Source organism: Dreissena polymorpha, chromosome 13, assembly GCF_020536995.1.
Source record: "Dreissena polymorpha isolate Duluth1 chromosome 13, UMN_Dpol_1.0, whole genome shotgun sequence".
Classification (NCBI taxonomy): domain Eukaryota; kingdom Metazoa; phylum Mollusca; class Bivalvia; order Myida; family Dreissenidae; genus Dreissena; species Dreissena polymorpha.
In genome coordinates, this window is record NC_068367.1 from 18,921,822 (window position 1) to 18,936,719 (window position 14,898).

The following is a 14,898-nucleotide window of genomic DNA, read 5'->3' on the forward strand; positions in this document are numbered from 1 at the left end:
AACAGGGTAGACCCAGATGAGACGCCGCATGATGTGGCATCTCATCAGGGTCTGCGCTGTTTGCTGAAAGAAATTTCTGTAAAAAATATTCTATATAATTATAGAAATAAATAAAGTAGACATCCCTAATTTCGGAAATACATTGATCCAATTATTTAGAAGGATGGGATAGTCCACTAGGCATAAATGGGTTAATAGATGTACATTGAAAACATAAGGAATATTCAATTGTTTACTTCTGAATAATTTGATAATTATGTGTAATGGAAAATATCTGCAGTATAATTTTATATAACACAATTTTAATTACTCAGTATTCTCTGAGATCATTACATACTCTTCGCATTATATACTTGCCATAACATAGTTTAATTAACATTAATTAATATGTTGTTCAATTCAATAATAAACTATGTACAAGTTCTGATCTGTTCTTATTATTTTAATCCATCATTCAAATACAAGCACGATGCTCTTTATTAAACTGTGCTTTAGTTAATTAATATTAACTCTTTGATACCTATTAACCCATTAATGCCTAGTGGACTTTCCCATCCTTCTAAATTGGATCAATCCATTTACAAAATTAGGGATGTCTAGTATATTTATTTCTATATTTAGAATATTTCTTACTGAAATTCTTTTCAGCAAACAGCTCAGACCCTGATGAGACGCCGCATCATGCGGCGTCTCATCTGGGTCTACGCCGTTTGCCAAGGCCTTTTTTCTAGACGCTAGGCATAAATGGGTTAAAATGCATGTCCCTGTATTTTTCTACAATCTTATTCATTTAGTGTGTGAGCAATGTTTAACCCTCTGAATTCTCAGCATTCTACACCAGTATCTTGTAATTAGATATGGTGAATAAATCCCCTCATGTTATCACTTCCAACAGTGATCAGCGCTTCACACCACTTTGATAATGACCCCTGAACAGTTAAATAGATTAGCCCTGATCTTGTTGAATCATGGAGAAAGGAGTAACCGAGTAGGACTGTTAAATAAAATATACCATAATAGCGGAAAGTGTCGTCAATTTAAAGCGTGTGCGGACTTCGGAATGGGATTACACTGTACGCTCAAAAAATAAAACATCGTTTTCTCAGAGTTCCCCTGATTTTTTCAACAGATGCGGTTTTTGGACTGCACAAAGGGTGCAAAAGAGCCCTCGAGATCTGTTCTGGACGTAGGTGTGGAGAATGCGCTGAATTTCAGCGGCTTCGACGAGAAAATGTTCTTCAATACGTCTGGAGTAAAGCAGATATGCAGCTGGATTGGTAGCCTCCCTATTGGAAAAAACTATTACTTTGGCAAATTTGAGTGTTTCGTTTCGATGTTATATTGGATACATGTATATATTAATATTTCTGCAGCTTACACATTAGTTGTTTAACCAGATGTGGCTAGTTAATAAGGTCAAGACATTTTAATCGAACGGAAACGCGGGACTTTTGAATTTGTATCAATCATTTACATGTGTTTGCTAGTATTCTATTTTGTCTGAATTTTTATACTTTGTACTTGATTATTATTGGCAATGATTTACACGTCTTTTTCGAATAAATCTCGACATTACCATTTTTAAATATATTTAAAAATATTGTTTAATATATTTAATATAATTATTGGTTGTTTTATTTAAAAAAAATAAAAAAGCATATGCTTTGTTGTTTTTCTTAAATTATAGACTTTTTTGTGTGCATTTTTTTCTGATTTGCATCATCACATATACAGCAGTAATACCATCGTCATAATCACCGTCACAATCACCAACACCATCAACATCATCACCACCTTTGTCCAGTTTGTTAAACACATGGTAGGTGGAGAGCGGGCCAATTTTCCTTTAATGGCTAGGGGCGGATCCAGGATTGTCGGGGCGTTGGAGCTATGATCTTTTTAAATCACAATTGGAAGTAACTAATGCTATATTTTAAAATCGTAAAAATTGTATCAGTCAGAGATATGACTCTGATGTCATCTGTCTAGACACTATTTAAATTGATCACGCGAGTCTTAAACCCATGTAAAATTCAATTATTAGTACCGACACATCATAGAGACAATCGTGCACAACAATGCCATTGTATAATTAACATACTCCTGTTACCATATTTTAAAAATGGCGTCTTTTTGGTAGTTTTTCTACTTAACTTTTTGCGTCGGCCTATCATTACAACTATAAGAGTATGAGGTTGAGGTTGTTACTTCATAAGCAGATATAAGCTCGAATTAAGGTGCATTTCATTGTTTTTCGTTTTCCTGTTGTTAAGGAATCGCTTTGTGTGGCCGACCATTTGAGTTTTCGTACGTACCTTTTCAGTTTGTTTAGCTTGTACGAATTTATAATCGTTCTAAGCTGTATAAAGTTTCCCCTTAAATATGACTACGTTAGGTGTTAATATATTGACAATATTTAATTAAAATATGACTACGTTAGGTGTTAATATATTGACAATATTAAATTAAAATATGACTACGTTAGGTGTTAATATATTGACAATATATAATTAAACTATGACTGCGTTAGGTGTTAATATATTGACAATATTTAATTAAAATATGACTACGTTAGGTGTAAATATATTGACAATATTTAATTAAAATATGACTACGTTAGGTTTTAATATATTGGCAATATTTAATTAAAATATAACTACGTTAGGTGTTCATATATTGACAATATTTAATTAAAATATGACTACGTTAGGTGTTAATATATTGACAATAATTAACAAGCAGATAAAGGGTAAATATCTAGAAAAAAAGTAGACATACCTTCGATTAACCGGTATATTTTTCAACCAATGCCGCTTTACACTATATTATTCAGTTTATGCTTACAATCCCTTGCAAGACGCTTACATTACATGCTAGAGCAGAACAACAACTATGCTTTGTGTTGCTTATGGTTCGTGTTTTTTAGTGTAGTAAGAGTAAGAGTATTGGTTAGGTACAATAATTTCTCTCGTAACAGAGTTTCTGATGTTTTATTGGTTTCTATAGCGAATGCGTATTTACTAGTATATAGTAAATTAAATAATCAAATCCGAAGTAGTTCAATGAACAAAAACACGATACGAAAATGCATTACATGCTTTAATGGTACTTACAATGAATAACGACTGGGATACACAAATAAAACATGAGAATATGTTCTACTCAATAGATACACAGCACAACATTTGACATCTTTATTAGTCCCTTACTGATTTCAACGGAGGAGATTGTAAGTTAGGCCTTAGTCCGTAATGTCCATCTGTCTGTCCGTGCGATCCTGCGGTTGCTCGAAAAGACATGTGGATGCCTTTTGGTATACATGTGCTTATAAATGGCAATGTGAGGATTATGCGACGTTTCACAACACTTAGGTTTACATGTACTTATAAATGGCAATATGAGGATAGGAAAACAATTTTATAGAATATTGTTATATTGTTGCTTTATTGTTTTCACATACGTATGGTACATGCACAAAAATAGCATAAAAATAAAGCTAATATTTGATTTAACATGCATAATACGGCTGAATGCTATACTTTAAATTTTATCGACTTAAAAATCACTAGGTCGACACACGACATTCTCTCGACGCACGACATTCTCTCGACGCTAAATACGACACTCGCGCGATATATCGAGCAAATATCGCGTAAGTGTCGTATGTCGACCGGTGTGGGAGTAATTTTTTCATCATCAAGCAAGTTGTTATAGGAACTTTTTCAGTTTAATTAAAAATAGCGGCATCTAGTAGCAGCAATAACAGCAGCAGCAGCAGCAACAGTAGCAGCAGCAGTAGTAGCAGCAGCAGCAGTAGCAGCAGAAGCAGTAGCAGCAATTGCAGCAGCAGCATCAGTAGCAGCAGTAACAGCAGTAGTGGCAGTAGCAGCAGTAGCAGCAGTAGCAGCAGTAGCAGTAGTAACAGTATTAGTAGTTGTAGTAGTAGTAGTAGTAGTAGCTGCAGTAGAAGCAGTAGCAGCAGCATCAGTAGCAGCAGCAGCAGTAGCAGCAGCAGCAGTAACAGCAACAGCAGTAGCAGCAGTAGTAGCAGTAGCAGCAGTAGCAGGAGTAACAGCAGTAGCAGCAGTAGATGGAGTAGCAGCAGTAGCTGTAGTAGCAGAAGTAGCTGCAGTAGTAGTAGTAGTAGTAGCAATAGTAGTAGTAGCAGTAGTAGTATTTGTAGTAGTAGTATTTGTAGTAGTAGTAGTATTTGTAGTAGTAGTAGTAGTAGTAGTAGTAGTAGTAGTAGTAGTAGTAGTAGTAGTAGTAATAGCGGTAGTGCTAGGGAGACTGGTAGTAGTGGTAGTGGTAGTGAGACTGGTGGTCGTGGTAGTTGTAGTTGTAGTAGTGGCAGGATCAAGAGTAGTAATAGTAGCAGTAGCAGTGTAGTAGCAGTACCAGCACCACCAACAGTAGCAGTAGTAGTAGTTGTTGTTGTAGTAGTATTAGCTGCAGAAGACGCAGTAGCAGCAGCAGCAGCAGTAGCAGCAGTAGCGGCAGAAGCAGCAGCAGCAGTAGCAGTATTATAATTATTATTATTATTATTATTAGTAGTAGTAGTAGTAGAAGTAGTAGTAGTAGAAGTTGTAGCAGCAGCAGCAGCAGTAGCAGCAGTAGCAGCAGTAGTAGAAGCAGTAGCAGCAGTAGCAGGAGTAACAGCAGTAGCAGCAGTAGCAGGAGTAGCAGTAGTAGAAGAATTAGCAGCAGTAGTAACAGTATTAGTAGTTGTTGTAGTAGTAGTAGTATAAGCTGCAGTAGAAGCAGTAACAGCAGCAGCAGCAGTAGATGGAGTAGCAGCAGTAGCTGTAGTAGCAAAAGTAGCTGCAGTAGTAGTAGGAGTAGTAGTAGTAGTAGTAGTAGTAGTAGTAGTAGTAGTAGTAGAAGTTGTAGTAGTAGTAGTAGTAGTAGTAGAAGTAGTAGAAGTAGAAGTAGTAGCAGCAGCAGCTGCAGTAGCAGCAGCAGCAGCAGTAGCAGCAGTAGAAGAAGCAGTAGCAGCAGTAGCAGGCGTAACAGCAATAGCAGCAGTAGCAGGAGTAGCAGTAGTAGAAGAAGTAGCAGCAGTAGTAACAGTATTAGTAGTTGTTGTAGTAGTAGTAGTATTAGCTGCAGTAGAAGCAGTAACAGCAGCATCAGTAGCAGCAGTAGCAGCAGCAGCAACAGTAGCAGCAGCAGTAGCAGCAGCAGCAGTAGCAGCAGTAGTAGCAGTAGCAGCTGTAGCAGTAGTAACAGCAGTAGCAGCAGTAGCAGTAGTAGCAGTAGTAGCAGTAGTAGCAGTAGTAGCAGAAGTAGCAGTAGTAGCAGCAGTAGTAGTAGTAGAAGCAGTGCTAGTAGTAGCAGTAGTAGAAGTAGTAGTAGTAGTAGTAGTAGTAGTAGTAGTAGTAGAAGTAGTAGTAGTAGTAGTAGTAGTAGTAGTAGTAGTAGTAGTAGTAGTAGTAGTAGTAGTAGTTGTAGTAGTAGTAGTAGTAGTAGCAGTTGTAGCAGTAGTAGTAGCGGTAGTGGTAGTGAGACAAGTTGTAGTGGTAGTGGGACTAGTGGTAGTGGTAGTAGTAGTTGTAGTAGTAGCAGAATCAGGAGTAGTAATAGTAGCAGTAGCAGCACTACCAACAGTAGCAGTATTTGTAGTTGTTGTAATAGTAGTAGTAGCTGCAGTAGAAGCAGTAGCAGTATCAGCAGTAGCGGTAGCAGGAGTAGCAGCAGCAGCAGCAGTAGCAGTAGTAGCATAAGTAGCAGCAGAAGTAGTAGTTGTAGCAGTACTAGTAGTAGCTGTAGTAGTAGTAGTAATAGTAGTAGTATTAGAAGAAGTCGTAGAAGTAGTAGCGGTAGTGTTAGTGAAACTGGTAGAAGTGGTAGTGGGACTGGTGGTGGTGGAAGTAGTAGTTCTAGTAGTAGAAGAATCAGGAGTAGTAATAGTAGTAGTAGCAGTGTAGTAGCAGTTGCAGCACCACCAACGTTAGCAGTAGTAGAAGTTGTTGTAGTAGTAGTAGAAGCTGCAGTAGAAGCAGTAGTCATGCGTGTTTTGATTTGTAGTAGTTGTGTCCCTTTGATTATACATGTATTTGATAATTCGTTAATTATGTTCGGGCATGTTAATTGCCTTTGTCCATTTAGTTTGAAAAACTAATATGCGCTGAATTGTACTTATGCCGTGTGACCATTATTTCGTGTTTCTTATATGCTATTCTCTTAAATGGCGAATATTTAGCAAACAGTGCATGCGGTAATACATAACCCGCGGAAGAAATAAAAAGTGAGTTTTCAGACAAGGCTGACTTCTATAAATTTTATTTCAAGCCATGTTTGCACATGATAACTATACAAAATAAATATAATAATTTAACAATAATAATAATAATAATAATAATAATAATAATAATAATAATAACAATAATAATAATAATAATAATAATAATAATAATAATAATAATAATAATAATAATAATAATAATAATAATAATAACAATAATAATAATAATAATAATAATAATAATTATAATAATATTAATAATAATAATAATAACAATAATAATAATAATAATAATAATAACACATTTTATTTATAACTTGGCATTGTCAAAAAACAAACAATAGCAATAACAATATTGATACAAATAAAAAACAAACATTATGTAACATAGAGTATATTAAATGAAATGAACACAGATACACTTTAATAAATCACATTTTGAAGTAAATAATAAACATTTTTTTTATTTCATTTTTAATCATATAAATCAATTTCAAATAGAGGAAATTAACTAAGAAAACTAACAATCGAAAGTCATTCAAAACTAGAAAGCGTGTTGAAGTGATTTTAGTACAAAAACTGTATATCAGCAGATGAAATTGTTAGTGATACAACACAAGAAAAACAACAACAATAACCAGTATAAACATAGATGAAGTGCACTGGATAGAGATACGAGTTGCATTTACCTTTGAATTAGTACATTGTTTTTGCAGAGCGAACTGTACTAGGCAATTTGTCAAGATGCATCTGCGATTATTTGTGAAAGGAGGTTGCATGCACATGTTTTTAGTTGTATATCTTTTGATTGGAATAACTTTTTTGACAAATATTGCAGAAAATGCTGTTTAATTTTTGAGAAATATATGATAGCATATCTTAATATATTCAGGGCAAATATTATTCAATTGTTTTATAAGTTAAACAATTGATATGACCAAAAGCAGTTGGTGTTCTTCTAGGTTTATGCAAAATTATTTTGTCTCCCCGTTATTTAATGTTTACCTGCATGTGTGCCCAATTTGGGGAGCAATTATCAAAATATGTCATGATATTTTAACTATAGTACAAACATTTCAGTTCATTACTCAAAAAATAAGTTATGAGTTTAAGAAGAAAAAGTTTGGAATTTATCGTATCGTTTTGAATACATGTGTTACTTGTACTTCGTGTATCTCAAAACTAATGCTCATCTACAAATTCCATCATTGTAAGTATACATGTCCATGCATACACAACTTTTACTTTTTCTTTGTTAGGTAGTTTCAACTTTCGATTCCGAATGCTTATAAAAGCATACAAATTACATATACGCGTTTATTTAAATAAGAATTCGATTGATTAGCATGTAAACAATAGCTGTCTTAAAACAGCGCGCTCTACTATTGTGTCGCTTTGATTGTATATTGCACGCTTACTGCACGCTTACTGTCAGTGAATTAATATAATACATGTAATAACAAAGCCATATTGAAAGTTGAAAATTACAGCACGACACATCCCTCCAGGCTAAAGTAAAAACTATTTTCTATCTTAAGTAACCGTGACCTTTAATCAACTGGCCTCAAATGCAATCATAACCTAGGTCTGCATGTAAAATACTTAAAACAATACGGCACAATTTTTCCATATCAACTCGTTATTGAGTGGACATTTTTCTATTTATAAGAACAGTGACATTGATCTCACTTGCCCTAAATGCAGTCACACAACACAGACTGTAACAAACAAAGGAATATTAAAGTCTATAATAACAAACGGTTGAAGGTAAACTTCCGACACAAAGGATTACAGAAACATTATCCCATTCAAACTATAGGTTTTTAGCGAAAACTCGTTTTCTATTCTTAGTATCTTAGTAATAAACATCTTAGTACCACTGGCACCAAATCCAATTCCTCGCTAGATCAGCATGTAACCTACCTACACACATTTCAGAACAATGTCCCCTCGTAACTACCCTAAGTGAACGTAATTTGATATATTTATAGCAACAGTGACCTTGACCCAAATGACCCGAATTTATTACCTATCACCGCATGATCAGTCTACAGGTCAGCTAGAGATATATGTATTTGCACGATAACGTTAACCTAAATTATGAGTAAAAATGGGGCTTAATTCTCCTTAATTGCAAGTCAGAGTTATGGGCATTGACCTTCACACAATTACCCCGAAAACATTTAGGAAGTTCCGATTGAATAATTGCGATAAAATCGGAAATATAGAGATGTTGAACGGTTACCTTTACCAATAACCAAGTTTTAAAAAGCTACCATTCTGCTAAATTGCACTTCATAGATTGTGCCCGTTTACCTTACCCAGATCATTAAGCAGACATCAACGCAGACGCCGACTTCGACATTTGGACGAGTAGTAAAGCTCGAACTTATCAGCGAATAGTCGCGCTAAAAATGAACACATGATAAACATATTGAATGAATGTACGATGTAGCGCCATGTTCGACATAGAGGAATTGTTTGCAAATATTTAGAGGAAGTGTGTACGATTTTGAAAAAAATGAGAAAAATACTTCCCGTCTTACTACGCGTGAAAATGCACAGGTAAGTTGAGAAGCGTCACATTCGGTAATGTTGGAAATATATAACACTGTGTGCATCGTTTTAGAATCAGGGCAGTGTTTTTAATGCTTCAACGGAATAACGGCTAACTCATGTGTTTACATTTCTTACCTGCTTTCTCAATTTTAAATAAAAAGTAACATACACTGGAAAGTTGATGTTGCTGAGAGAAAGATATTGCGATTTCGATTATTGTTCAATTATAAAAACTTACATTGTTTAACTTAATTTAGTTTTGCTCTGTACAAACTACAACATAACAAACGAGTATACTATTTTTAGGGTTTATGGTATGGCTGCTTTTGCCGTCTGATCATAACGTTTATTATATAAATACTAAATGATGTGCATATGTATATGATACATGCGATCATGTTTTATCTCATCATTTTATTAATGACAGTGTCGAAATCAAGCACACAATGAGTAAACTAAGCTTAATTTCGGCACTTCCGGGATAAAGCTCTTACGCGCAGAACATTAACGTCATGTGTTTATGTGCATGACGGACGTTATTTTTTATATTCAATTTTTTTGAAGCAACATAGAAGTAATGAGCATGTTTCTTAACCTAAACGCATATTTTGACGGACAGACACAGACAGACGAACAGACAGACGGACAGACAGACGGACGGACATGCGATCACTATATTCCCACCTTGGGGGGCATAAAAACACAATTTATTAGTGTTAATTGTGTTCTTCAATTAAAGAATAATCGATAAATATAAAGTGATCACATTTAGCAATAAAAGTGATAAATGGTGACATTAATTTGAAACCCATGCAAAAACCTATGTAAAGTTGCTCAATTAATATATGGCAAATAAAATATACATATTACAGTTTTAATTTGTTTGGACTTAAATACGGTACAACTTTAATATGTCTTTAAGTAATTAGACCTACCTATATCACTTTCAACAATTATCAATTCTATTAAGGCCAGTATTTTGTAATAAAATGATTTTTGGACCTGCCGATTTTTTACGAAACCAAAAAATATCTAAATAAATCTCGATTTTTTCCGATGCCAAAAGCTAGCTTTTAGACACGAAACGGGTGACAGGTTTGAGACAAATTTCAAATGAGTTATAAATCATCATATTAAACCAGTTTTAATCACCCGCATGAATACTTGTATCCTATTACCAGATTAAAATCGACAGTATAAATTAACACGATCGTATAAACTTTAGCTGTATATAATCGCTATTTTTAGATCAGATATGTGTTTTCAAAAAATTGGAGAATATGTTTTGGTCAACAACGAGACGGTAAAATCGTCAAACAATGCGATATTTTAAAATTAGTAATGGACACAGGTTTCGCTGTTTTGCTGTTTGATGTTAATAGTTTTTTGACAATTTATTTATTTCATTAAGACCGAAAATATTGAGCTAATGAACAAAGTCCCAGATATGATTTATTTCTTGGCATGAAAATACATAATCTTTTGGTCCAGGTTTTCTTAAACTAGCTACATAAAGTAAATCTACACTTTATTAGAAGTATCTATAGCAATATCACGGAACGCTCGTTTTCCATACTACTGCAACTATAATTGAATAAAGTGGAGGTTTTTAAAATTTTACAATATCTATGCATTTAGTATGTTCTTAGAAAATGTGATGTTTATAGCACATACAATTAAAAAAAAAATTAGAGAATAAGCTGACAACACCATGTATATCTCAATAAAATCTTTTATAATAAGGTATTTTGTACTTTTAAAAGTTGTCATTTTAATTCTTAAGTACTTATCAGACGATGCACACGCTGTATGTGCCAGTTAGCAGCATTGTTCGTACGGTACAGACTCAACGACACCGCGTAGTAATGTAATGCCCCTTCATAGTTTCCTTCCATTTCATAGCAGTGACCAAGCAGATTTAGCACTGTCTCAATGTGGTACATGCTGATTTTATTTCTTGGATCAAATACATAAGACTCGAAAATTCCAAGCACATGTAGCTGTTTGTCGCGTTCTCCTAGTCCTCCATAGGTGAGATACTGGAGATAGTGAAGGAAAGGACGAGCATCCACCTCAGCATAGTGCATCCATTCTTTATCAATGTAATCTCTCTGTGCAACTTCCTCTTCAGTCATGTTGCGCTTCATTTCAAACCACAGTATGTATGGAGCACAGTACGCTTCTTCTCTAACAAACTTGACACAGAATGCGAATGGTCGTTCACATAATACGTTGTCACAATTATCTGATATCATGTTAGCAAACACCTGGAGATCACTTTGTCCTTTGTCATGTCTACATCCACACACAGCCTTTACCTTACTATGATACCTCCTCTCCACGTCCTCCAACACTCTAACTGCAGCTTGAAGATTCCCGAAACAGTATAGCACAGAAGCCAACTTTAAGTGACTAGAAGCTATATCCGTGTTTAAAGAATATTTGAAACGCCTTATAATTTCGCTGAAAGCATGGTTACGTTGTCGCAAATATTTAGATGATTGCATTGAATTGTATAATGCGAACAGGTGGTTAATGAATTCTAAAGCAGCTGATTTCAATTTGGCATTCGTGTAATATTCAAAACAATTGCGTAATTTACAGTTTAAATCTTGCTCGAAGATTGTATTCGGATGTTCTATCTTAGATGTTATTACTCTTAAGTGAATAAGAATGTTTCTCAAGCGCTCAAACGTCAGTGATAAACTGATACTTTTATGTTTGCATATACGTCCTAGCACTTCCCCAGCTTGTCCAGTGTGCCGTATACCACACCCTTGTAACCGATATCCTAATTTATCTATATCTATATAAAATAAATCGTGCATGTCGCTCTTCATCAAATATTCCACATACTGTAAAAGGCGACTCTGCTGCGCAAAAGACATTTTCCCATTGAACAAGTTCACTCCTTTTATGATATAATGACGGAATTTTCTAAATCGTAGCCACTGTCTTAATACTTGTAAACATAGTAAAAGTAAGCATATAAGATTATGTTCCTTCCACAGAGAAGAGTGAGTTCTCTCTATGATGTAAAACATTACAGTTTTACAATGAAAACTTGTGGTAAAATCGCCCACCATTTTACTAAATAAGGAGTGTTTAATTAATTTTAAAACAATATAACATTTAATTTGTGTCATACTAAAACTAAACATCAACATGCGTTCTATAAGGTTCGGAGACAGTCGCCATTCTTCGCGGTTGTAATCACTATCATGATGACCGGCTGGTACCAGGAAACACGGAGCTACTTGTGCAGCCTCAAGTAATCTGGCTGGCGGCCAGCGTCTACTTCTGCGTCTGTCTATCCAGTGTTGTATTTCAGAATGAGGGTGGCAAACGTGAAATGCCTCTACAATATCCCAGTTGGGTATATTACTCACCGAAGGTCCTTGTTTGGTCATCTCTCCTTTATCTTTATTTATCTGATCTATTTGCTTTTTCCATTGTTCTGAGCTAAACAGTACTTGCCCAGAATCTTTCCGCACAAACCTTTCATCACACAGTCGTGTCTCCGGCTCCGGTGTGTCTATCCTGATGACCTGAAGCAAGTACTGTTGCGGCGGATTGTGGTCGTCATGAAGCATCAGAAGGTTAGCCATCCCAGCCTTCCAGTCTCTCCAGTCTGTCATGATGTTTGTATGGTAATAACTTTTTAAACAATCGATATCAGAATTGAGACCAGGAGTGGTGGTTCCTTCTGATTGACTCCCAAAATGAAAACACTCAATTTTACCCCCCCCATAGTTGCATTTTTATCGTCTCCATGCTCTCCCTCAGCAAGTATGTCTCTCTCCTCTCCATTACGGTGAATTTCCCGGCTCCAATACCATCGAGTACTTCCGATAGCCGGATCGACAAAGCAGGGAAGTGCTCTGGAATCTGGATGAAAAAACTTTTAATTCAGCACTGCGTTTGTTATGATTATTAAATCAACATCAGTGTTATAAAAATATCATCTTAAAGGCCTTAATTCACAAATTGACAATTTCAAACGTGTTGTAATATTCCACAAATAAAAGAACGGTATGTCAGTACGTATGTCGGTTGGATGCCAAAACAGTTAATGATTTCACCTATTAATGCCTATAAGAGTGTATAAATATTTGATTGGTTCTAAATAAATACTAATTGTCTTCACCATCACCTAGTGTTATGAGTTTCTGAAAACAAAAAACTGCCGAGGAAACGAAGAAGTCTTCGTTGATATAACTATGACGACTCTAGTCCTAATTAGTATAGGGACAATCCTCTCGTTATAATTATCAAATACAAATGTTGTTCACGCACCGATAAGCTTTAAATTGGATATGTATAGTTAATTTCCTTAGTGAAAAACAAACCATAGTGTGTCACCTGCAAGTATGTAACAAGACGTCGATCCCGACTGTTTTTTGACCGCCTCGTCAAATCCGAATTCATACTAGCTCTTCTAGCACAAAGATTGATTTTCGAACTTGGAACACGTACCTTGAAGAAACAAATCAGTACACTTTCTAATTAACGAAGTATTGTAACCTCTGTAAATTAATCATAACAAATAATATTATGCATTATCCGCCCATACAGTATATTCGTTTCAATAGGGTCAATAAAACAACGATTCCAAATGATTACGTATCAATGTATGCGTACATAGAAACCATTTTCAAGACGAAAGTCAAGAACATATTTCCCAAACGTGGATATTTGTTTTTCATAAATATAAATTCTGTTCTGCAAATAGTGTTCTATTGAGCCACTAAAGCTATACAATAATAACTCATGTGGCATAAATTCGTTACAACACAAACAAGCACGTGAATATTGTCTTCGCAACTTATATTTGGGTTTGTCCGTGATTTGCTGCGGAAAAAGTGCATGGTTATTGACATCTTTATAAAGGGGAAATCAATCGTCTGTCGTGCTAAAAAAGGAAATAATGCATGCATTAATCCATCTCAAAACACGAACCTTGTTCCTTGTTCCTGTTTCACGAGGCAATGCCGGCATACCCGGCAGACAATATACCGTCCTCGTCTTTGCATCATAATTGTCTTCCATTGTCTCCAACCTGAATATTGCAGGAACGACTTTTCAATATTGTTTGGTTTAATCATGTTGAAATGAAGCACCACAGACATTACATGAGAAGAAATAATGCACAAAGCATGTTTTTATTTCAAAATTGTTCCGCTGCAAATGTTGAGCAAATGCATGGCTCGGACCTCTATGTTAGCAGAAACAGTAATATAGATGTTTCGCTCGGTTACTTTATAAAGGGAGTTAGCGGACACTGACGCCGATATTTAGGTGAGTTGTATAGCTCGGATTGTTCAGTGCAAAGTCGAATTAAAATGTTTTTGTTTTAAGACGGATACATTGTGTAGTCCTTCGAATGTAGATATCAATTGTTAAGATTTGTTTTCATCAGTTGCCTTATGCCGAAATTAGAGAGCAGGGCATTTTTTATGTTTGTGTTTCCTTACATCGACATATAAATATTTCGTCCGTGGCATTTCAAAAATCTATCAATAAAAACTGTTATTGATAGATCCTTACGTAAATATATTTAAAGAAACAATAAATAATAACAATAGCACATATAATATTACCTTTATAAAAATGATTTGTATAATCAGTTCATTGTTTGTAGTTTTTCGAATTTAACCGCGATTTGTTCAGCCCTTTGAATGCAGTAAGTCCACTCCATTTAATAATGCGATGAATGTTAATAACATATTATTAAACTTACAACTTTTCGAGTAAATATCCTTTGTAAGCCAATATACAGTATTTCAACTTATCTTTACAATAGTGATTTATATATTATCAAGATTCAGAATGCGTTGAGTTAAGAATTCCAAATTGATATATGTCTGTGATCGTATAGTTTTTATGTGGGTTATTTTAGTCACAATACGAAACGCGTTGACTAATTTTCGGAAAATACCAAATGTTTCGGTTTCGTGTCGTCAGCAAAAGTCAACAATAGGTCTAGATATAATCTGTATAAAGTTACAAAGGTTTGCAGAAGCGACCAAATATTATGTAAACAAAGACGCTTGTCGTGTTCTTAATTAAACAAATGAATATGTATTAAGGCCTAA

The 14,898-nt window shown here is 35.0% G+C and overlaps 2 protein-coding genes and 1 long non-coding RNA gene across 6 annotated transcripts in view; 1 reads left to right on the forward strand and 2 right to left on the reverse strand.

Moving 5' to 3' along the window:
* Positions 1-14,772, reverse strand: part of LOC127856534 (uncharacterized) — a 65,049-nt gene extending 50,277 nt beyond the window's left edge. Inside the window, exon 1 of the long non-coding RNA XR_008038101.1 lies at positions 13,763-14,772. This is a non-coding gene — a long non-coding RNA (uncharacterized LOC127856534). The remainder of the gene's footprint in view (positions 1-13,762) is intronic.
* LOC127856506 (radical S-adenosyl methionine domain-containing protein 2-like) overlaps positions 1-14,898 on the reverse strand; it is a 157,147-nt gene that overhangs the window by 109,711 nt on the left and 32,538 nt on the right. The window lies entirely within an intron of this gene.
* The window catches only part of LOC127856511 (radical S-adenosyl methionine domain-containing protein 2-like), a 227,848-nt gene that overhangs the window by 67,222 nt on the left and 145,728 nt on the right, over positions 1-14,898 (forward strand). Inside the window, exon 7 of one of the 3 annotated variants that reach the window (XM_052392786.1) lies at positions 1,130-1,570. The exons of the other annotated variants lie outside the window; for them this stretch is intronic. Coding sequence (XP_052248746.1) covers positions 1,130-1,393 — 264 coding nt within the window. The 3' untranslated portion in view covers positions 1,394-1,570. Of the gene's footprint in view, positions 1-1,129; positions 1,571-14,898 lie in introns of those variants that run through there. 3 annotated transcript variants of the gene reach the window in all.